General features: G+C 36.5%; 1 protein-coding gene across 1 annotated transcript in view; it reads left to right on the top strand.

Moving 5' to 3' along the window:
• LOC127629101 (ephrin type-A receptor 2-like) overlaps positions 1-23935 on the top strand; it is a 37314-nt gene that overhangs the window by 10608 nt on the left and 2771 nt on the right. The window contains exons 4-16 of the mRNA XM_052106163.1: positions 10565-10720; positions 10927-11262; positions 12306-12430; positions 12547-12733; positions 14264-14363; positions 14817-14872; positions 15003-15128; positions 15918-16103; positions 16959-17020; positions 17174-17383; positions 17524-17673; positions 17788-17981; positions 21013-21168. Coding sequence (XP_051962123.1) covers positions 10565-10720; positions 10927-11262; positions 12306-12430; positions 12547-12733; positions 14264-14363; positions 14817-14872; positions 15003-15128; positions 15918-16103; positions 16959-17020; positions 17174-17383; positions 17524-17673; positions 17788-17981; positions 21013-21168 — 2044 coding nt within the window. The remainder of the gene's footprint in view (positions 1-10564; positions 10721-10926; positions 11263-12305; positions 12431-12546; positions 12734-14263; positions 14364-14816; positions 14873-15002; positions 15129-15917; positions 16104-16958; positions 17021-17173; positions 17384-17523; positions 17674-17787; positions 17982-21012; positions 21169-23935) is intronic.

The raw sequence follows: 23935 nt of genomic DNA, 5'->3' as shown, positions 1-23935 counted from the left end.
GACAAAAAGTGACACTCTTTAAAGTAATAGGACACCCAATAATGGCAATTATGCCATTTAGTTACTCTTAAACAACTTAAAATTCTGTCTTTTCCTTACACATGGAGAGCATTTACATGCACGACTTTACACAGATTATACTTGATAAGCCGACAACATGTAAGGTCATGTAAATGCATTATTGTATTGCGGGGTAGGTCATGGATGGTTTCAGCATAAACCAATCAGCGCATGATTCGATAGATTTTAGCTGAGTACCCTGATTTCGCTATGCATTTTAAAACCTTTACCAGCATTCTTACTGGTGTTGTGTGTTTGCCTGTTTATATTTTGATGTCAAAAGCAGAGAATAATCAAATTATTTCAAATCTCATGTAAACGCACATTTCTTACTTTGATGTTTTAAATATGCTTATTTTTTATAGGTATCAGCGTATTGCTTTGCATGTAAACACGCTCATATTGAGTGACTTCAGAAGAAATGGGATTTAACTATTAGGATACTTTAATTGTGGTTTTGCATCCTTTTTAAAGCTTGAAAGATTTAGTCTCCCACTTTTCTTTTGTGTGTGTGGAAAATATGACCAAAAAAACTAAATTCACTAATTGTGTTCCACAGAAGAAAGAAAGGCATACAGTTTTGGAACAACATGTGGGGGAATAAATGATGACAGAATTGTCATTTGGGGGGTGGGGCGGTGAACTAGGGGAAAGAAAAAAATGAGAGACTAGTTAGCTGAGAGCAGATGTAGCTGCGTTGTGAACTTGTCTTCACCTCATGACAAACCGTAGAAAACGGGTTCTTATGATTGCTCTATGTTGTCTTAATCTTCATATTCTTCAGTGCACATGTTTTATTTTTACAATGGCTCCCCTTCTAAATTTAACCTCCTCCACTGTGAAATGAGCCCCTGGCCGCAGTCCGCACTCACTCCGCTGCACAGTTTGTTTTACTTGGCCGTCAACACCTGGTGGAGCAGCGCACTTTAACTCAACTCAGCCTGAGGCTACATATAAGCCCCTCTGCGCTTAGTTTAAATGACTAGGCCTTTTGTTTTTCTTTCCTTTTTCTTATTCGTCAAACTCTTGTCCTGGAGGGCTTCGAGCTGTCCCGCCACTAATTCATTCAACCCTCAGTCCCCTTCGCCGTCGATCCATCCATCCATACATCCGTCCATTAATGTCAGACTCTCATCCGTCTTGACTGTTCCTCTCAACCCACACAGCTCGCAGACCCCAGTAGGTCATCAGCGAGCAGGATCCTGCTACTCTCACAATAAACAAACAGTCAATCAGAGCCTCTTAAGGTCTATGCCTGTGGTGCCAAATAGCGAGACGGAGCCCTTGAGATTCAAGCGAAACAGACAAGCTCGCATCTCTCTGCTGGGACGTTTGTATTACATTGTAATATAAATACAATGTAATCAACGTTCCTCAAAAGCCATACGTCCTTTTTAACCTATGACCTTGCTTTACCATTTTTGCAAATGGGCCAGTTTTCCTTTCCTCCATCCAGAGTCCGACCAACATTTGCCTTCTCTGTCACTATGCTTTCATTGGCTGCCTTAGGAAGGAAGCAACGCATGCTTCCTGCTTCCTGTTGTGTCCGAAATGCTAAGACAAAGCCTGTTGCCCTAATCCCCAGTCCTACTGTATTTTGGAAAGTGAAAAGGTAACATAAATGCCACAATAGTTATATAATGTAACAGACTCTGGATTTATCATGTTCACTTATATTTATAGTTAAAATATATTGGAATTTAGTTTTGAAGGATATAATTTACAAACGTTATTCTAGTTTAAGGGGGTTTTAAGTAGGTGTTTGAATCTAATGTAGAAATCCAGTGCTAGAAAAACTGCACATTTGTGTAATTTGACTAAAAGATCTCACTGTTAGTCCTTGTTAGAACTTCACAAGGTGAGCACTATTTCACTATTAATATATCTGTAATATAGCTCAGTCGCAGCCCGATCATTTTAAGTCTAGGCCTTCAGTGCGATTCATGCAATTAAGAAAACGCCATTTCACAATCAATAAGACACCGTATGCCTTCATACATTATGTGGTAGTCAACTTACAGTATAATACCAATTGACATTTTAAAAACATGTCCACGCAAGGAGGTCTAATACCAAGAGAAAGCTCTCTAACTATATTTGCTCTCTAACAAAATTTTGTTTCACCTGAGTACACGGTTACTTTTCAAAACTTGATCTGACACTGAATGCTCAAGCAGCATAATTTACACTTAGAAAAATCCTGATGTTGCTTTAACAATGCAAAAGCACTTACCAATTTGCTTGAAGTGAAAATCAATCATCTTTCCTGTTTAATTTAACAATCTTATGATCATGCAGAATATCTCAGGTTTGTAAATCCATTAGGATCTTTTTCTCAATAGCAAAAACAGCAGTGATGACAGCCGACTCGTCAGCAAGATCTCACGCTCTTCGCTTTCAAATTATATACATCACTTAAAGCGTGATTGCGTCACTCAATGCCAGCTAGAAGACCACACCCACCAAGAACAAATAAATCAATCTGATTGGTTGATGAATCTGACAATCTGAATTTAGATGCCTATTCACTTACACTGTTGAGGGATTCTGAAGAAATTCTGAAGGCCTGAAGGGGTGGAGCTCAGACTCACGTGGTGCTTCGGCTAAGGAGCATGGCTTCGGGTATGCGATTTGTGAAATTAAATTATGTAAATTATTTAAAAAAAATTATGATTGGAAAACTTTTTGTTCTTTGCTATTCATTTGTAGATGAATTAGGAGTGAAAAGTGATTGAAAATACATCTTCAAAAAGGTGAATGAGAATGAAAGAATTAAAAAAATATGTATTTATTAGACATGTTATGCCAGCTTTGCTGGCACTGAGAAATCGCCACTGCTATAGCTCGTATATTACTATTAAAGTATGCAGTATGCAATTAGAAAGCAACATTCTTTCATAGAAAACATAAAAAACTTTAATGTACGCCCATATAAAGCCCCTCATGCTGAACCAGATTACTGCTGTATTTTGAAAAGTTCACTTAAAATTCCACATTCCATATTTAAAAAATAAATTTTGTTTACAAAAAAAAAAAACTTAAAAAAAAAAGATATAAAAATGTAAATATTAAGTAAAGATTCACTTAAAAATAAAATGTCTGCCTTTATTTATCTTAGGATGTGATTCCGCTTAACACATACTTAAATTATATTAGTTTGGAACAACATGAGGGTGAGTAAATAATGACAACATTTTACTATATCTTTAATATGATTAAATTGAAACTCTATCGAAATCAAAATGCTGCACAAATCCACTTTTTTGATACACAAAAAGTGTTTCGAAAAAAAGTAAAGTCTCAGGGGTGTTGTTTGGATACTTGATAAATTCTATTGTAAACTTTTTGAATGCCAGTGTATAAGTGGATTAAAGCAAAACTTGAAGTCCAGCATACTCAGCCCTCCAAAATGCCTGCAGCTTTTTGTCCTTGGCTGTTAAGAAGCTAGCCAGTGTATTATCACGTCATGTGGTATCTACACTATTTGAAACAAGTGTTTTCCCTCTCTGTGCACTGAGTGGCATTCTGTGCCTGTTGTCCAGAGTGAATGGGCTGCTGAATGTTGTGCTAGACCCTCACATGTGTCCATGAGGCAAGCAAGTAGACTTAACAATTTGGAGATTACGAGTGGATAGCCGGAGTGGGGGGCAGTAGGCATATGAAACGGGGTACGCAGCCGCAGCTGTTTAGCCCCCGTACTCGGTGAATAGGACAATTCTTTTTCTTCTCCTGCTCCCCCTTTTCCTTTCAAATCCCTGCTGGAATCGTTATCCCTCTGTCTGTCCCTCAGTCCCCCTGTCTCCCACAACATCCCCACCTCCGCAGAGAGGCGAGTTAATGAGTTGCTGTAAAGTCTCCACAACAGCTGGCACTGAAACGGGATGAGGAGCTCACTTGAAAGGAGGAATAAATAACACATTGGCTCGATCTTTGCTGCCACACTGAATTCTTTTCATGCTGAGAGTTTTCTTTTGAAATAAGAGAATGCATGCTTTCAAATATTAGAGGTAATGTATACTGCCGCTAACCCCCTTCCTGTGAGAGAGAGAGCAAGTGTCTCAACCCAAAACAAGACCTCAATTGATACAAAGCATTCAGGAAGGAGGAAGCACCCGACTCTTTAATTATAACTGTTTGGCAAATCTTTAGATAACAAAGCATTAAAAAATGGAAACAATGATTTGGCTTGTGGCTATTGTGTTACAGAAACACAGTGGCGGCAGAAACACAAACATTTGGACATTTTCTAGCCAAACTTGAAAATGCATGATAAAAAAATTCAGAGAGACTGCACAAGCCCACTTTTCCTAAAAACATTTCTCAGAAAGATTTTCGTTAAGTTTTGTTTAAATGATAAAATATATAATTTAAAATAATTTTATTGTAAAATTAAGTTTTCTGGTTGTCAAACATAGTGGAAAATGTTCATAGTTTATGAGCAGAGTTACACCTGGGGTTACTCTGCTAGGACACTTGTGTAAACTTTCGAGTAATAAACTTTATACAACTACTCAAAGGACATGTTTGTAATTGGTAAAAAGTAGTCAGGAAAAATGTATGCATTATGCATGTTTGCAAATCATTTATATGACATTGTTTGTATTATATTTTATTATAATTATTATATATTCTACATAATACTTTCCTTCATATAGAACGAATTAAAAAAAAAATATATATTTTAAAGTTTCAGTAAAATGTAAATACACTGCAAAAAAATATTTTCAAGACAAGTATTTTTGTCTCGTTTTCCAATAAAAATATCGAAAAACATTCTTGAAACGTGATTTATTTACTTGTCAAGTAAACTGGCATAAGATTTTACATCTTTTTTTTAACATAATTTAGTGAGATTTATACAAAAAAAAAAAAAACGGTTTGCCAATGTAGTAAATAAATAAACATAATTCAAAGGGAAAACAAGTTTATTTTTCTTATCCCATTGGAAAACCGTTTTTTTTTTTTTAAATACGTTCATTAAATTTAGTCAGATTTCTCTTAAAATAAGAATTAATATCTTATGCCATTTTGCTTGACAAGTAAATCAATCATGTTTTAAGAATGTTTAGATAATTTTACAAGAAAACAAAACAAAATTACTTGTCTTGAAAATAATATTTTGCAGTCTACAAAACAATTATTGAAACAGCAAAAATGTAAAAGTTAACAAAAATGTCAAACCATTGTTTTGCGAAAAGATTTTTGTGCAAAATATCACTTGGTTTGATAATTTGTATCTAATGCAATACCACAGTACATGCTGTATAATTTGGATATAAGTGTACCTCACCGTAGGCGTAACTTTGCACCCTATCGTGTCCTTGAAGCATCTTTACCCTGAAACTATTGCCCAAATATTTACTTATCTCTTTAGTCTTACGCTGGCTGCACCTCTGGCAATATTTCAACACACACAAATACACATATCTCACCTGATCTGACACATGGTGTTAGTGTACATAATTGTGTAATAATGCAACCAGTAATCTATGCTGTGTTGTGTCCCAGCTTGTCCCTTGGCTAATAAAACCCCTACATGAAACTGAAAACCAGATATCGGGGGTTTAGTGTAAATGTAAATAAATACTGTATGTGGCTAATCCTTGAAACGAATATAGCATAGCATATTTAGAAAGGAAGCAGACTGTGTGTGTGCGGGGAGTGGTGGGGGTATAGAAGTAGACAACGGAAGGACATGAGCTGGGCATGTTGGAATGTTTCTAGAAAGATTCCAAGATTCTTTATTTTTGTACTGTTTGTTTATATCAACATCAGATTGACTAAAAGCAGAAATGTTTGCAAATCCTGCTCTTTGCCTTCCATTTATATTAATACAAATATTTATATACTTTACTAGAAATACTGTATAAAACATACATATAAAACACACACACACACACACACACACACACACACACACACACACTATAACTCATTGTACAGTGCATGGTACTATATATATATATATATATATATATATATAGATATATATATATATATATATATATATATATATATATATGTATATACAGTACTGTGAAAAAGTCTTTAGAGAAAGCCTAAATAGATAGAAGAACTGTGGCGAATTCTCCAAGAAGATTGGAACATCCTATCTGCCAACAACCAAGAAAAACTGTGTCCAGGTGTACCTAGGGTAATTGGTGCTGTTTTAAAGGCAAAGGTGGTCACACTGAGTATTGATTTTGCTTTTTTTTATGTTTACTGGACTTTGTATGACATTTAAGTGATAAATGAAAACTATTTATGTAATTATTTTTGAAGGTATTATCAGTATGCAACATTTTTCACAAATGCCATTTGCACAGTTCTGTATATACTTACTGTATATATATATATATATATATATATATATATATATATATATATATATTAGGGCTGTTGATTCAATGCATTAATTCAGTGCGATTCATTTTATTAAAAATAATGCATTAAAACAATTAACGCAATTAATAGCAATGCCCCCCGGACTGTAATATGAAAGATTCCTGAGAAATGCAAACTTGTAGTACCAACTGTTTACTCCAGAGGGCAGTAATTGAAATTTAAGCTGTGTGGCAACGCGCAGTTTATACAATGAAGAAAACAACCAGGCAGCAGAACAACACAGACATGCGTTACGTTCTTGCAATCAAAACATTTGATGGAGTGCAAATTCGAACTAAGGGATCTCAAGATGAGTTTGAAGTATTACGCTATATTTAACTTGACACAGTGACCTAAAAATTGTATGTTTATGACGTAATGCACCCGAGATGGTACAGAAGTCTGACGCTTGTTGAAATTGACGGGTCCTTAAACAAGCCCTCGAACTGATTGACAAATTCACTTGCAAATGGATTGCTGTGAACCGTATGCCAATGCTTGACTTATGATCAATAATATGATAGTAAATATTACATGGTATTCTAAAGCTGTTTTATGTATTGTCTTATCAATGATTAACTCTGCTGCCACAAGAATGTAATGCATTTTAATTATCTGAATATATATATATATATATAATATTATCTGAATATATATATATATATATATATTTAAAGATAACTATGTATAATTATTTCATCATTATATATTGAATTATTGTTATATGAGGGCTTTCTCAGCAAATATTTGTATATGCGATTAATCACGATTAATTAATCAGGACATCATGTAATTCATTTGATTAAAAAATGTTATCGATTGACAGCCCTAATATATATATATATATATATATATATATATATATATATATATATATATATATAGTTTATTTAAGCAATATCACACGAGCAAGAGTGTGATATGGCCTTACATCAGCACTGCTGTGATTTTGCCACAGTCCGAGTGTCGTAGGTAATCATAGCAGTGCTGATTTAGGGCCATATATCATGATTGCAGGTTTGATATTGCTTATATACAACAGTTCAATGAACAAGTACATTTTTAAAAATGAGAAAAAACTGAGTATGGTCAGTCAAACACATTTGAACTACTTTATTACACGGTGGATCAGAATCTGTCATTGCTTGTTAAAACCAAATGATGCGTCCAAGCCTTCGTTAGTAATTAAAAAATGTCACTTCAGAAATAGCATCATGGCTTGTGCTGTTTCTAACAAGTTATAGGATAAACAAGGATGGATGGATGGATGTGTGTGTATGTTTGTGTGAGAGAGAGAGAGAGAGGGAGTGAGGAAGAGAGAGAGAGAGAGAGAGAGAGCGAGACAGACATAGCGTGTGCGATCACCTGTTGCCACATCCAAGCAGAGATGCTGTCAGCTTTCTGAAGATCAGCTTTCTCAGTGGAAAAATAGTGGTCCAAGCGGGGGTAATTCTACCAATTTCACGGTAGCCGTTACACAAGATTCTTTCACTGTAGAAACCGCAATGTCCTCCACCATTTTAAACAGTGTGTCCACTCCAATGTGGAAAGTTTGATAATAGGTAGGCGCCTTCAGTTTGTGTAATTAATCAGTCTGTTGTGTCTCTAAGCTGTGATGAGCCGTAATGCTGAAGTTGTTAATTTAAAGCCATTTAAAGCTATTTCCTAGCTTTAGTAGTAAGACAAGTGAACATATACACTCACCTAAAGGATTATTAGGAACACCTGTTCAATTTCTCATTAATGCAATTATCTAATCAACCAATCACATGGCAGTTGCTTCAATGCATTTAGGGGTGTTGTCCTGGTCAAGACAATCTCCTGAACTCCAAACTGAATGTCAGAATGGGAAAGAAAGGTGATTTAAGCAATTTTGAGCGTGGCATGGTTGTTGGTGCCAGACGGGCCGTCTGAGTATTTCACAATCTGCTCAGTTACTGGGATTTTCACGCTACAACCATTTCTAGGGTTTACAAAGAATGGTGTGAAAAGGAAAAACATCCAGTATGTGGCAGTCCTGTGGGCTGAAAATGCCTTGTTGATGCTAGAGGTCAGAGGAGAATGGGCCGACTGATTCAAGCTGATAGAAGAGCAACTTTGCCTGAAATAACCACTCGTTACAACCGAGGTATGCAGCAAAGCATTTGTGAAGCCACAACATGCACAACCTTGAGGCGGATGGGCTACAACAGCAGAAGACCCCACCGGGTACCACTCATCTCCACTACAAATAGGAAAAAGAGGCTACAATTTGCAAGAGCTCACCAAAATTGGACAGTTGAAGACTGGAAAAAATGTTGCCTGGTCTGATGAGTCTCGATTTCTGTTGAGACATTCAGATGGTAGAGTCAGAATTTGGCGTAAACAGAATGAGAACATGGATCCATCATGGCACACTTTAGGCCCCTTAGTGCCAATTGGGCATCGTTTAAATGCCACGGCCTACCTGAGCACTGTTTCTGACCATGTCCATCCCTTTATGGCCACCATGTACCCATCCTCTGATGGCTACTTCCAGCAGGATAATGCACCATGTCACAAAGCTCGAATAATTTCAAATTGGTTTCTTGAACATGACAATGAGTTCACTGTACTAAAATGGCCCCCACAATCACCAGATCTCTACCCAATAGAGCATCTTTGGGATGTGGTGGAACGGGAGCTTCGTGCCCTGGATGTGCATCCCACAAATCTCCATCAACTGCAAGATGCTATCCTATCAATATGGGCCAACATTTCTAAAGAATGCTTTCAGCACCTTGTTGAATCAATGCCACGTAGAATTAAGGCAGTTCTGAAGGCGAAAGGGGGTCAAACACAGTATTAGTGTGGTGTTCGTAATAATCCTTTAGGTGAGTGTATTGCTGTGTGTAAACACTGGCTGAAGCGGCTTCACTGTCACCTAACTTGCTCATATTACAGAGAACAATTATCTTTTGCCACCACCTGTTGGCTAACATTTGTAATGTCATAAAAAATACATGTAAAAAAAGGCAAACCATAGCTCTTAAAAGATCTGCTCTGATCTTACACTTTAGTTTAGAACTGCATGAACACAAGCGGAGTGATACACACAGTGAACCGTTTGAGTGCTGATGGGGTCAGACCATTAGTGCTCATGGAATATCTCTCATCCAGTCATATTCAAGGACCGGAACTAACTGTTGTATATTATTTAATATCTCCGGAAAATGTATTAATAACATTTAATTACTAAATGCTATAAATATGTAACATTTAAACACATTTGACAACTTGACCCAATACAATTTTGATAACTTGGGCTGAACTGACATGTTGGGGCAAGTTTATGATAATGAAAATAACTCTAGTCCTTACAAAATAGCACCAAAGTACTTTGTACCTAAGAACTGTAGTAAAAATATGATATTTAATGATATATGGTGGAAGTTTTATTTGGAGGATAGAATTAAATTAAATAATTCTGATTCAAATAAGGTGTTTGAAACCAATGTACAAAACCACTGGTAAATAGAGAAATAATTTGACATTTGATTAAATCCTAATAGTTATTAATATATAGGCCTTGTGACAACTTCCCCATATCTGGCATTTGTCTGCCTTACATTTTTTTTTTAAATATTTATTATAGATTGTGGTTTATAACCAGAAACCAACATGCTTTTCATTGAAAACATGAAAACCTCTGTGTACGCCCATATACAATATGCTATGTTATACAATATGTTATACAAAACCTAACCAGGCAATGAACTTAGTTGAAAAACAATGTTTGGCTTTTTAAAAAGTGTTTAGTCTCCTTTGTTACGTGCAGCATTCTGACTGTCTATTGGTTTAATTTGTTTTGTTCTATTTTTTCTCATGTTGGAGTTTTGAGAGCGAAGGTACCGGGCTGGAATGTGGGATGACTGGTCCTGTTTGCAGAGAATGGGGGGATGGTTAACACAGGATGAGTAAGAGTGTGCTTAGTCTTGCTCTGTCAACTTTGCACACTCTTGCGCAGAGCTTTAAAAAAAAAAACACTCAAAGGAGGTTCATTTACTGTGTTCATAGATAATCACTTATTATATGCCAAGAGCTGTTTAATTGCAATGTCCTCCATCCTCATCCAAGTTGTCATTCATGTGTATTTTAACAGAATGTCAGCCAGGTTTCTTCAAATCTTCCGTGTCCAGTGAAGCCTGTAAACCTTGTCCAGAAAATACCCAGCTCTCAGGCCCCAGGGCCACCAGCTGCTCCTGTATGGAGGGCTTTTATCGGGCACCTGAGGATGCGGAGACAGATGCTTGCTCTGGTAAGAAATTTCCACGGTCAAACCATCATTCTGCTTTGCACATCCATCCATTGGTGATATAACCTTGTTAGCCAATATCCTTCCTTTTCTACCTTTACAGATCTTTACCCATGTCAGTCTTTTCTTTAGGGATTAACTAAACCCTCAAGTGCCCCTTTGAACAGGGGAACAGGTAAATAAAAGGCTTCTGCTCTTTGTCTACTCAGGTTTACCCTCCGCTCCTCAAAGTCTTGTGGCCACCACAGCTCAGATGTCAATAGGTAAACTTCAATTGTCATGGAGGCCCCCTGTAAATACTGGTGGGCGCAGTGATATCACATACAATGTGGTGTGTGAGCGGTGCACCGGGAGAGCATGTCAGTCTTGTGGTGAGAAAGTGCGTTTTGACCCAAGAAGCACAGACCTGAAGGAGACCAAAGTCACTGTGAGTGAACTGGAGCCCCATCTGAACTACACATTCTCTGTGGAGGCAAGGAGCAGAGTGTCGCAGTTCAGCAAGAAGAGATCCATCAACAGTATCAACACTGCATTGCATTATACAGGTCAGTGCTTTTATTAATTAACAGGATTTCCAGCATGGTCATGGAAAGCCTGGAAATATCAGATCATTTTAAAATTGTGATTTCTAGGCCTGGGACAGTCATAGAAATGTGTAAAAGCTTTCAAAAGTCATGAACATTTCTGTTGTGAATGTAAGATGTTCTAGATATATTTCATAATTGTATTATATCTGTTAATAGTTAGAAGTGTGTCTGCTATGTAAATTTGTGTTATGCATCATGTAACGTTTCATCAGCTAGTTATTGCTCTTTGTGAGTACAATCTTTGAAATTCATTGGTCAAAAGGTACAGAAACTCTAAATTAATGGAATAATTCACAAAAAATTGAACATTATTCTTTCATCATTTACTCACTCTCTTCCAAACATGTATGACTTTCTTTCTTCTGTGTTACACAAAGAGTGATGTTAGGCTGAATGTTAGCCTCAGTCACCATTCACTTTCATTTTATGGCATAAAGTTGCAATGAAAGTGAATGGTGACAGAGGCTTACATTCTGCCTAACTTCTCTCATTAAACAAATATTCCAGGTTCAATACAAGTTAAGCTCAATCGACAGCATTTGTGGCAGAATGTTGATAATCACAAAAATGAATTTGACTCATTTTCTTTAAAAAAAGCAAAAATCCAGGTACAACAAGGCACTTACAATGGAAGAGAATGGGGACAATTTTTTCCTAACCTTAAAAGGCAGAAATGTGAAGCTTATAATTTTATATAAGCACTTTCATTAATTATTCTGTTAAAACTTGTGTATTATTTGAGCTGTAAAGTTGTTTAAATTGACAGTTTTACTATAATTTTAAGGTTTTAGGGTTTGTTAGAATTACATCGTCATGGTAACAAAGTTGTAATGTTGTAAAATTAGTCAAATAACTTTACACAGAAAAGGTTATTGAACCTGGAACATTCTTTTAAGTTTTACAGAAGAAAGTATGTCATACATGTTTGGAACTACATGAGGGTGAGGGCTAAACTATCCAAAGGACTTCGTTGAATCTTTGATCTGGTTGTTTTACCCCAGATCCCCCAAAAGTGACTGCAGTGCATCTAGTGGAAAGTGGCCCCACCAGCCTGTCACTACAGTGGTCGGTTTCTCACCGCGCCAAGCCAGTCGCAACCCGTTACGAACTGATGTATCGCAAGAAGGTCAGGCAAAATGTTCGTCTTAAGCTCAAGTACTTCACTGCAAATTCTCATCTTCTGATCTTTGATATTGGCATTGTTAATCTTAATTTGATTGTTCTTCATTGTCATTTCCAAAGGAGAATGATGAGGAGAAGGCCAGTGGAAAGGTGACTACCTACACTGTGCTGGTGCTGGAAAAGAACTCAGTCCAGATCAGTGATTTGGCTCCCTCAACTGTCTACTTGTTTAAAGTCCAAGCTCTTAGCCTAGAGGGCAATCCGGGCATCTACAGCATGGAACAGGAGTTTTCAACACTTCCACAAGGTAAACCATGTAAAAATGCATACGGTACAATTAAGACCCCTGCACATTCACAGTTAATCGCTTCTTCGTTATTTGCTCTGAGCTAAAAAGAAGTTCAAAATAGCTGAGCAATGGCATACTGTTTAGAGGTACATTTAATTATGAGGACACTCAAGACTACATGTAAAACATCAATTAATATGCCATTGAAATATGTTATCATTGACTTCATGCCTCATTCTATGAGTAGAATTCACACGAGATCAGTAAAAGAAGCTTTTTTAACTACTCAATAATGATTTAAAGTAATATATGCTGTAGATAATGTGTCATTTGTGATGTTTAAATTTTGCATTCACAGAGATAATATGCTAACGCTGTACATGGACATAATATGCACCGATTACACTCTGCTATTGTAATTTATGATGACACTGATACAACTGATGGGTGAAGAGTGTTAATGGGTAGAATACAAACAAAGAATGATGACAGAGGCATGTCTTGCTTTGATGTGTGAATGGCTTTCACTGCAGAATGGCACATGAGTGAAGCAGCATAAAAAACAAAAGAGTGAACTGGTATTGAAGATCATTTGAGAAGATTTGATTCCTTTTGTAGACTAATGAAACAAAGAAAATCATGAAATGTTCTTGGAAAATGATGTAGGCAAATTTGCACCAGCTTGCTAATAACTTTGCACGCCGGTATGTTCATGTTGACTGATCTTAACTGACTGAATGGGAATTAGCTGTCGGTCTCAAAGTAGGTGGGGCTCCAAGTTACACTTACCAGTGACATGGACCAATGGCAGTAAAAAGAAGTTTAGCAGCCAATATGAAGTTTTCTTGAAAGTTCATGCTGGCAAGCTGTTATGAACCACCAAAACAAACTCAAAAACACCTTCGTTCTTTCTTCGATTTTGTATGAATTGTGTGTGGGTATTTAAATACCCCGTGAAATCAAAATGAAAGTTTTATGGATAGTTAGTCAATGTGTTTTAATTTTGGAATATACAGTATATGGTACTTTACTTCTAAATATTGACAACATTCTCTTTAAGTGGATATATGCATTTAAATTCACAGTCTTTCTCTTCCGGGAAAACAAACCAAAAACATTGATGACTCATTTTGCACCACAGATTTTCATCCAATCAAATTATCTTTAGAATGAGAATGTCCCTCTCCCTAATACCACCTGTAAATGACTAGCAATTAGCAAATCTTGGTTCATGGCTGTGATATATCTAAAGCCTATTGGATATTTAAAATGAAAACGGACGAGCCCTTTGATATGTCACACCCAAACATCCTGTTTCAATAGGAAATACTTCAACACAAGAAAGAAAACTGTGCTAGTCACGCAATTTCATGGGGTCTTTAATTTTTTTTAAAGTGTATGGCAGAATGTGCTGTTATGTTTAGCCTTAAAGTTTTTATACTTAAGTTACAAAGAATGTCTGTATAGTCTTTTATATGGTGTTATGGAGTGTGTGTTTCCATTCTTTAGTAACTTATTTCCCGGACCACTTTGTTGCTGTTTTCTCAGCTCTTCAAAAAACGGGAAACACAGCAGTGATCCTCGGGGCAGCAGTTGGGGGAAGCGTCATGCTTTTCATTGTGGTAGTGGTACTGCTTTTGCGAAAACGGTAAGAAACAAGAACTCAATGAGCTTTGTCTTCCTCTCACTCTTTCCAGGCGTTTCTTTTTTCCTTCTTAAATGTCCACTCAATGTTCCGTTTTATGGGAATTGCTCCTCTCCACTTTGAAGGAAGAATCAGCGTTGAATACAACTTGTCCGTTGACTGCTCATTAAGTGAACCTTAATAAGAGGCTTGTTTCAAAGGAGATGAATCAGAGAGAGATATTGTGTGAGATAAGAGGGGGTTGGTTCTTATGGGTTTGAGGCTGTAGCAGTTCTGTGAAGGTGCCTATGATAACCCGGACCTCTGTCACCACTTGACAAACACAGCCGGCTTTTAATGTAAGCACTCCTCAACTGAATGGAGCCGGTCCATCTCTAGCCACTCTTCAAACTCAAGTCTGAAAAGAAATCATTTTGCTGAAAATAGAGCTCTTATTGAGTTGTTTTTCTTCGACAGCCGAAGAAACTCTCACACCAGGCAAGGTCCAGTGGACACCTACTTCTCCAGCCCAGGTTAGTGGCATTGAATTTCATTTGGTGGCTTTCCTCTTTTAGAATTCCCATTCTACTTGTTGAAAATACCCAACATGCTTGCTTTTCCTTGGTCTTGTTAAATATTCTCTGATCTGACTGTCAAATCCAGACCAACTGAAGCCGTTGAAGACTTATGTGGATCCTCACACATATGAAGACCCCAACACAGCAGTGCTCAAATTTGCCAGCGAGATCCATCCCAGTCACATCACCAAGCAGAAAGTCATTGGAGCAGGTTAGAACATTTGTGGCAGTTTGACAACCAACTTGAATGCATTTTTGGGGAAGAGAGGGTTTTTCCCCTCTTGTTACACTTCACTCATATTTATTTGAAGTTATGTTACAGTTCATTGGAGTGACAGCTTCAACAAGGCTCAAACCAGAAATTGTCTGATTCGAGCTCTACATGTTAGAGCTGGAATATCTTTAATGTAGCAATTCTTCCCCTCCAGAGACTGTTTTTTCCCTCACAATGTTACTCAAACTGAATCAGTGTTGTTTTCTTAACCCGCTCTGGTGCTTTTTCATATCCCACATGGAGTAGATTAGTGCTATTAAAAACACTAAGTTAATTAATCATGACTTAAAAATAAAACAAACAACTGATAAATCAGGTCCTCAAACATCATCCCTCCCTAGCCTTGAAATGAGAAGATCAGTGCAGCGTGGTCACGTTTCCACTATTAAGCCGCCCAAATGACATGGACCTTGTCCACTTTGTTTGTGCTTGTTGTTCACAGATTCTCATGTCCTTAATGACCCTCCCATGAATCCCCATTTATCCAATCACTGTCCATACTTAGGCCTTTCCATGGCCTTAACCCCAGGTGCACATGGGTCATCCACATGCCTTTGTTTTTTTCTCACCCTTTCTGTTGCTGAATATCATTTCAAAGAGTCTCCTCTGTGTTTTGAAATCACCCCTATATTTCACCAGACAAGATTAAGGAGTTGTTGTTTGGTATGTTGCTTATCTGATGCCTGTATGCCTTCCCCTTTGGTGGTTTGTGTTGCTGTACTGTAGGTGAGTTTGGAGAGGTATATCGGGGAATTATGAAAGCTCCAGGTCGCAAAGAAGTGCCAGTAGCAATAAAGACGCTAAAGCCAGGCTACACGGAGAAACAAAGACAAGACTTCCTTAGTGAGGCCAGCATCATGGGACAGTTCTCACATCAAAATATCATCCGACTGGAGGGGGTGGTCACCAAATGTAAGTGCCCTTTAAAAGTGTAGTCTACACCTAATTTTCAAAAAAAGTGTTTGATAAATGCATTTTATTTTAATTAATTAATTATATGTTTAAATACTTAAAACAATTACAACATTTTATTAAAAATGTATTACAATTATAAAAAAAAAGTGATTTTAAATATTTAATTTGAATTATTATAATTATACACTGTAATACAGATAATTATAATGTAAATAAAATATATAAATATTTATTATAAATATTTAATAAATACCTTTTAATTACTACAATAATTAATCATATAAATATATCATTTTATTTAACTATTTAAAAAAATCTAAATTTATTTTAAAATAATTTGTATTTTTATAATTAAAACAATTACAATATTTTATTATAATTATATAATAATATTTTAACCAAAATAAATACTCTTAATATAATTATATATTATTATACATTATATAATGTATTATTATAAACTTTATAAATAAATGATATACATATTTTGTATTAATAAATGTATACTTGCATTTTATAAATGCATTATTTTAATTAATAATCATTATCTGATTTTTTTTATCATTTTCTATGTTATTTTAAATAATTAGTTTTTTTAGAATCTTTAATAATTAAATAATTATGTTATTATACTATTTGTAGAACTATTTAAATATTTTAATAAATAAATTTTAATTATTACAAAGAATACATAATTTACTTAGATAATTTAATTATTTAAAAATATGTTTAATGATAATAGGTACATTACAAAAACATTTTTGTTTTGGTTGTTACTACTAAATGTATTTCAGGGGAACTGGTATTTCCTCTTTATGTTGTAAAACAACTGTTTCTGTTTCTTTTTTGCAGTCAAGCATGCCATGATTGTGACTGAGTACATGGAAAATGGTGCTCTTGACAAATACCTGAGGGTATGTTTGTCATATTCATTGCTGGAGACAGCAAAATTATGACAGATGATAACAGCATGTCATCTCAAGTGATTTAATAAATCAAATATTTTACTCAGAATTACCTTGTGTCAGTTCCAAATGAAAAATAGAATAAATTAAACTTTTTTTAAGGATCATGATGGTGAGATGGCGTCCTTTCAGTTGGTCGGCATGCTTCATGGTATTGCGGCCGGAATGAAATATCTCTCAGACATGAGCTATGTACACAGGGATCTGGCTGCTCGCAACATCTTGGTCAATTGCAACCTGGAGTGCAAGGTGTCTGACTTCGGTTTGTCACGTGTTTTGGAGGATGACCCTGAAGGAACCTACACCACCAGTGTATGTTCACGTATAAGTTCAATACATTTGTGCTTAGAATGTTCTCTGAAGCTGTGCTTACCTCCAGATGTCTTTATTTGGTTAAAACCTATTTATTATTTCTGGAGTTGTCCTGAATTGTTTGTATGCATTTCCAATAGGGAGGTAAAATTCCTATTCGCTGGACTGCTCCTGAGGCCATAGCTTACAGGAAATTCACATCAGCCAGTGATGTGTGGAGTTTTGGCATTGTCATGTGGGAAGTCATGGCCTTTGGAGAGAGGCCCTACTGGGACATGAATAACCATGAGGTACATCCAGACCACACCACACCAGCTTTGAACTATAACAGTGTATCTGCTGATGGATGTTCATCATTTGAGAAAAATATCTTAGATCTGAGCATTTGTTCTGTCCTTTGCTAGGTGATGAAGGCCATTAATGAGGCTTTCCGGCTCCCTGCTCCGATGGACTGCCCCTCTGCTGTGTATCAGCTGATGTTACAGTGCTGGCACCAAGATCGCTCCAAGCGGCCTCGCTTCGTTGACATTGTCAGTCTACTGGACAAACTCCTCAAGAGCCCAGATTCCCTCAAGGCCATTGCAGACTTTGACCCTCGGTAAGCGCTCAGCACATACCAAAAACTCACTTTTACCCAATTAGGTGACCACGTTTACATGGCACCAGAAAGCCATCTCTTTCATGAGGGAGGGGACAAGGGGAGGGAAACAAAGAAAAAGAACCCCTGTAATGGCGATGTACCAAATTAAAACACTAATATTTAAAAAGAGAGGGAAGAGGCCAAAACAGGAGAGAGAGAGAGAGAGAGAGAGAGAGGGAGAAGAGAGAGGAGAGATAAGGCAAAAATAAATACATTTACTCACCGGTTCTCCGATACGCTGTAGCTTGTTCCTTGGTCACTCCTCCATCCTCTAGCAGATGACATCCGCGCCTCCCCGGGATTATATATAATAATAATAATATTATTATTAATATGTTTTTAAGCAAATGAAAAAAGCACAAATGTCAAGGCATGTCAAAACTTCTCCAGGGCCCAAAACACCCTCAGACCACAGAGGGTTAAACCCTATTGAGCTTTTGTGGGATCAGCTAGACTGTAAGGTGCGTGAGAATTGCCCGACAAGACAGCCTGGGTATCTGGACAAACTGACAGCTTGAATGCCAAAGATCTGCAAAGCTGTAGTTGCCGCACATGGAGGATTTTATGATGAGAACTCTTTGAAGTAGTTTAAGAAGTTCTGAAAATGTTTTTCAAATTGTAATAGTAAATTTCATGTTATTAATGTCCTAACTATACATTGTGATCAGTTGACTGCCACTTTGGTAAATAAAAGTACCAATTTCTTTCCATTAGAGCAAAATCTGTACATTATTCCAAACTTTTGGCCACCAGTGTAACTCGAATAAAAAATTGTTATATGAATTAGCAAGTGTGTGAGAGAAGTCTTATGTCTCCTGTATTTGTAGATAAGTATTTTCCAGAAGATTTATGAAAAGACCACAATTTTATACAATTCTTTGCGCTAATGCTTGATGCTATATATTATTTTTTCTAATGCAAGACAGATCTTTCATTCAGTGGCTACTGGCAGGGCATGTACTATTCTTCCAGTACATTGCGATTAACCATCTTGCATAGACTATCAAATACCAATAGTTTTGGTTTCATAACTAGACAAAAATATGCATTCAGGCAGTAAGCCCAAGACACAGAGTTCGGGAGTAACTCGTTTGGAGGTGATTTCAAAGATAAATCCTAGTGCATCTTTTCAGAATATCTTTATCTCTTCATATTCCCAGATATGGTGGAATATAGTTCCCCTGTGGATTTGACATTTATTACAAAGATCTGGAATATTAGAGTTAAATGTATTAATCTTTACCGGAGTGATATAAGTTCTCATTATCCAATTATACTGAATGATTTTAAATCTAGTGTTGATTGATATACACTGGGCCCTGCTGCATATTTAATTCAATTCCAGATCTGAAAGTTCATGCTGCAGATCTACACTCCATGCTTCTCTCTTTGATTCAGATGACTCTTTGGAGCAAGTTAGGAATGTATTGTATATAACGTACAGTATATCATGCTTATGTTGCATGGCGTATGAGACATAAATTCCAATTATGTTAACGGAGGACGATTTAATGAATGATTCTGTTTAGCGCTAATAAAGCTATGAACCTATAAATATTTGAAAAACTGAGACAGGAATGTTATATTTCATTTTGAGATCACTAAAACATAGAAGGATGTTGTCATCATGTAAATCTGTGATTGTGCAAATGCCTTTTTGAGACCATTGTTTAAATCCCATATAATTATTCATGGTTTAAAGTTTGCATTCCCCCAAATAGGGGAGAAGCAAGAGAGGGCTGGAACTTCTTGTTCTTCATTCTGTTTTAAAAGCGTATTTTTAACTAAAGGATTTTTAATCTTACTCAGATTCAGGAGTCAGAATACATATAAATGTCCAAGCCCACTTGTAGCTTCAGATTCTATTTTAATTCACGTGGCTGTAAGGCGAACCAGAAGGAGGCGGTTGTCAATTGGGTCAACCAATAATTCCATAACCTCCTCTGTCATATAGAAGACACAACAGGGTTAAACGCAGCCTTGGATGCCTGTTCCTCCAGATAAAATAGTTACAAAAGAATTCCATATTATGTTCAATTCTTTCTGCTTTGTTGAGTTGTTGGCGGTGCTCCATCCTTTGACGTTTTTTATCCAGTCTGCTCCACGCATGTGCCCTCTTCAAACACCCATCAGAACGGAGCTTATACATTTACATGACCACATTAAGCCTAGTTTTCCAAGAGAAACCTAGGTGTTTTAAAACTCTTTCTCTTAATCCCTTAAATGGCGTTAGGTTATCTGCGTTCTTGTTTACATGACGTTTCAGAATGTCGCTTTCTGCTAAAACCCTGGAATAAACCATTTGTGCATGTAAATGTGGTCATTGAGTCAGCGTGGGATTACATGAAGTGATGGAAGTGATTGACACACCCTAAATACATAGAAAAACTGTGGCAAGTTCTCAAGATGTTTGGAACAACCTATGTGCCAAGAACCTTGAAAAACTCAACTGAAGAAAAAAAAACAATGCATTTTTCACAACTGCCTAAAACTTTTACACAGAACTGTACATGCCAGTTGCTTTGATGTTTTCTAATGCAATGACAGTCCTACATTTTTAAGCATACCTTAGGTGTCCAAATACTTTTTGGAGCCACTCTGAATTCTTAAAATGGCTTGTATGAAGCTTTACAGCACATGAACAGAGAGAAGTCGAGGCATGCACCATCTATTACACAATTTTGGATTAGTTCAAGAAAGTGAAATGGTACTTCAAACAGTGTCATTCCTTGCTAAAGTTAAGAAATGCACCATGTACCAATGGGACCTCAGAATGGTTTGGCATCTTCTGATGTTTATCACACTGTATGCATGCAAGTGCCGGATTTTTCCCAATCAGATAGTTTCATATCTTTATCACATTCTTAAACTGAACAGACAGGTTTTCTCTTGAAGTGTACTTATCCCACCCAACAATTACAACAAGGCAAAGCCTAAAAAAGTCTCAATGTGTTGTTTGTTGAATGTATTTGTGTTCTGTCCTTGTCAGAGTTTCCATTCGGCTTCCCAGCACCAGTGGCTCAGATGGTTCTCCCTTCAGGTCTGTGGTGGAGTGGCTGGACTCCATCAAGATGAGCCAGTACAATGATAACTTCAGCATAGCTGGCATTGTCAGCATGGAGCAGGTGCTGCAGATGAAGAGCGAGTGAGTAACAGAATTCACATCATTCTGGGACTTTGGCATCTAATATAAGAGAGGATTCAGATGAGACCAAAGACAGGCCAAAGTGCTTTTTACACATTTGCTTTCTTTTATCATTTGCATGACATGTCCTGGTGTTCCAGAAATGGAATGTTGCATTTGACTCTATTGGACTTAACTTGAATCCATTTTAAATTATGGTTGTTAATATATTAAAACAGTTAATCATAATTTCTTATTTTTTTTTCCTTTTATAGTTTAATTGCTGAAATAGAAACAGCTATAACCAGTTGGTTGGTTGGTCTTAGCTGGTCTCCATGCCTGGTCAGGTTTGCAGTTGACTGGTTTTACAGGTGTTTTAGGCATTTCTCAGCTGGTCAGGTGAAAACAACTGAGATCACCTAGACTTAGCTTAGTCAGTCTAGGAAACCAGAAAACTATTTTAGGCTGGTATAAACAGTTTTATTATAATTTAAATATGCTAAAAATGTGCTAAATATATAGCTATTTTCCTTTTCAAAGCATTCAGTTGCTCTTTTAAGAAAAGAAAACATAAGATGTGACAAATATGTTTTATTGATGCCATAGAGATCAGTGCATTTCACCTGTAAATAAAGATTCACACTTATACTTTAATGACAAGTACATTTATACATAGATTTCAAATGATTTGACTTTTGTTAAGCATCTTATTTGAACGAAATTCATAAATAAATCAGACATTAACACACTTTTTCAGCATATAAAGTGTATAGTACACACTTTGTGAGGATTCTGACATTATTCAGATTGTCCTTTGAACAAAATGCTCCCAGGTGAACATCATTTGTAACTGAGAGTTACTGGTGTTTGTGAAAGAATTTTGTGCATTTGGAGAACCGCTTCCCCCCTGGCATGCAATCAGAAACGGCCAATGCTGAGACTTATTGGCCTGGACAAGATCGTATTTAAATAAGATTGTATCCATAACTTTTAATAATTCTTAAAGAACATAAAATCATTTTCAATGTTTTGCTTTAGGAATCCAGTAATTGAATGTGGCTTAAATTTATGCTCTGGTTACAAGGATAAGCTTACACGGCCACAGACCATTTATGGATTTACTGCATCTGGCCAATGTGGAAACCACGTAAAAAATAGTAGAAACTATTTAACCATCTTACAATAATTGTTTTAAGCAAACTTTAATTTTTTTTTTTTTTACTTTTAACACCTTAAAATTCTATTAGCTGAGGCAAGCTTAAATGGAAAATACTGTGACTAGAATGAAAGAATAGGCTTATTTCTTTTGTGGCCTGGATGTGGTGGATAGTGGCAAGCTCTCCCCCCCCCTCTGTTCTGCTATTCCTCCCTTCCTCCCACGGCAGACTAGCTCATCCCTTCCTTTTTTAACAGAACTAGTTGAGGCCTGTGCTTCCACTGCTGCCAGTAACCACTGTTTCTGCCTGCTGGGCTCATAAGACTGTGTGGCTACTCCCTCTTAATCAGTTGGATTGGACTTAAAAGACAGGACTTGAGAGATGAAATAGAGAAGGAATGGTAGACGAGAGGGCACAGACAGCTAATGTAGTAGACCCTACTGGAAAATCTAACTTAAGCTGGTAGCTGTTTTGGAAAATTTGAATTGGTTTGTGACAGGTCCAAGCTGTTCATTTGTTAGTTGACCAGCTACCATGTTCCAAAAACATGACCACCATAAAGGGATAGTTCATCCTAAAAATGAAAATTCACCCTCATGTTGTTCCAAACCCAAATGACTTTCTTTCTTTTTTACATGTAACACAAAAAGCAGGGGTGGAAAGATTTCTGAAAAATAATACTCAAGTACAACTACTTCATTAAAAATTTAGTTTGAGTAGAGTAAAAGTACCTGTCCTAAAACTACTCAAATAAGAGTAAAAGATTAGCTCATTTAAAAGTACTCATGAGTAGTGAATAATGAGCAATGCATAAGCTATGCCCCTTTATAATAAAAACTCTATGCCTCAACTTAAAAATGTAGCACACATACTATAATTTACATTCCCTTTTATGGCTGTTTGCCAGAAAGAATATAAATATATTTTATAGGTGTTCGTGATTAACAGCTTTTATAATACATCACTTATCTATGATACTGTAAACAGTACATGAATCTGATTTAAAAAAAAAAAAAAAAAAAAAGGGCGACATGATTACAGAAATTTAAGATGAAAAAGTTATTTTCAATTACAATTCAAAACATAATGTATGAAACAATTACATTAAAATCAGTTTTCGTGTGTGTCTCTTTAAATACAAATGAGCTGCCGTTTCCTGCCCTGAAATAGCTCTGGTCTCTGTGAATACAATCAGAGGCAATGGTACTTTAGCTGCATTAGCCCTGGTATCAGCTAACAAGCACATTTGGAAAGGCGATTTGCCTTTTTTGTTTTGTTTTATATTGACACTCATTCACAAAGCAGTCTTGTGTAAAATGATTTGCTCAAACACACACACATTTTTGTATGTTTTGGGGCACATTTCCTTCAAAAACAAAACCACTACGTCTTCAGTGGCTCTGATACTGGGAGTATATGAAGACACTTATGTTCACTTTTACAGCCAACAACTGAACGCTTATGATGCTTACGAAGCTGAGACATTGTTATCACTGTATCTGCTCCAGTGTGGAAAAAAATGCCGGACTGTGTGTACTGTGTAGATCACTGAGGGGAGGATCTATGATAATAGGGCGGAGTCCATCACCTGTTCATTTTGACACACTGTTTTTGCTAAATAGAAATATAAG

This window comes from Xyrauchen texanus, chromosome 35 (genome assembly GCF_025860055.1).
Source record: "Xyrauchen texanus isolate HMW12.3.18 chromosome 35, RBS_HiC_50CHRs, whole genome shotgun sequence".
NCBI lineage: Eukaryota > Metazoa > Chordata > Actinopteri > Cypriniformes > Catostomidae > Xyrauchen > Xyrauchen texanus.
The sequence above is the reverse complement of the archived record's forward strand: the minus strand, read 5'-3'. Positions and strand labels throughout refer to the sequence as shown.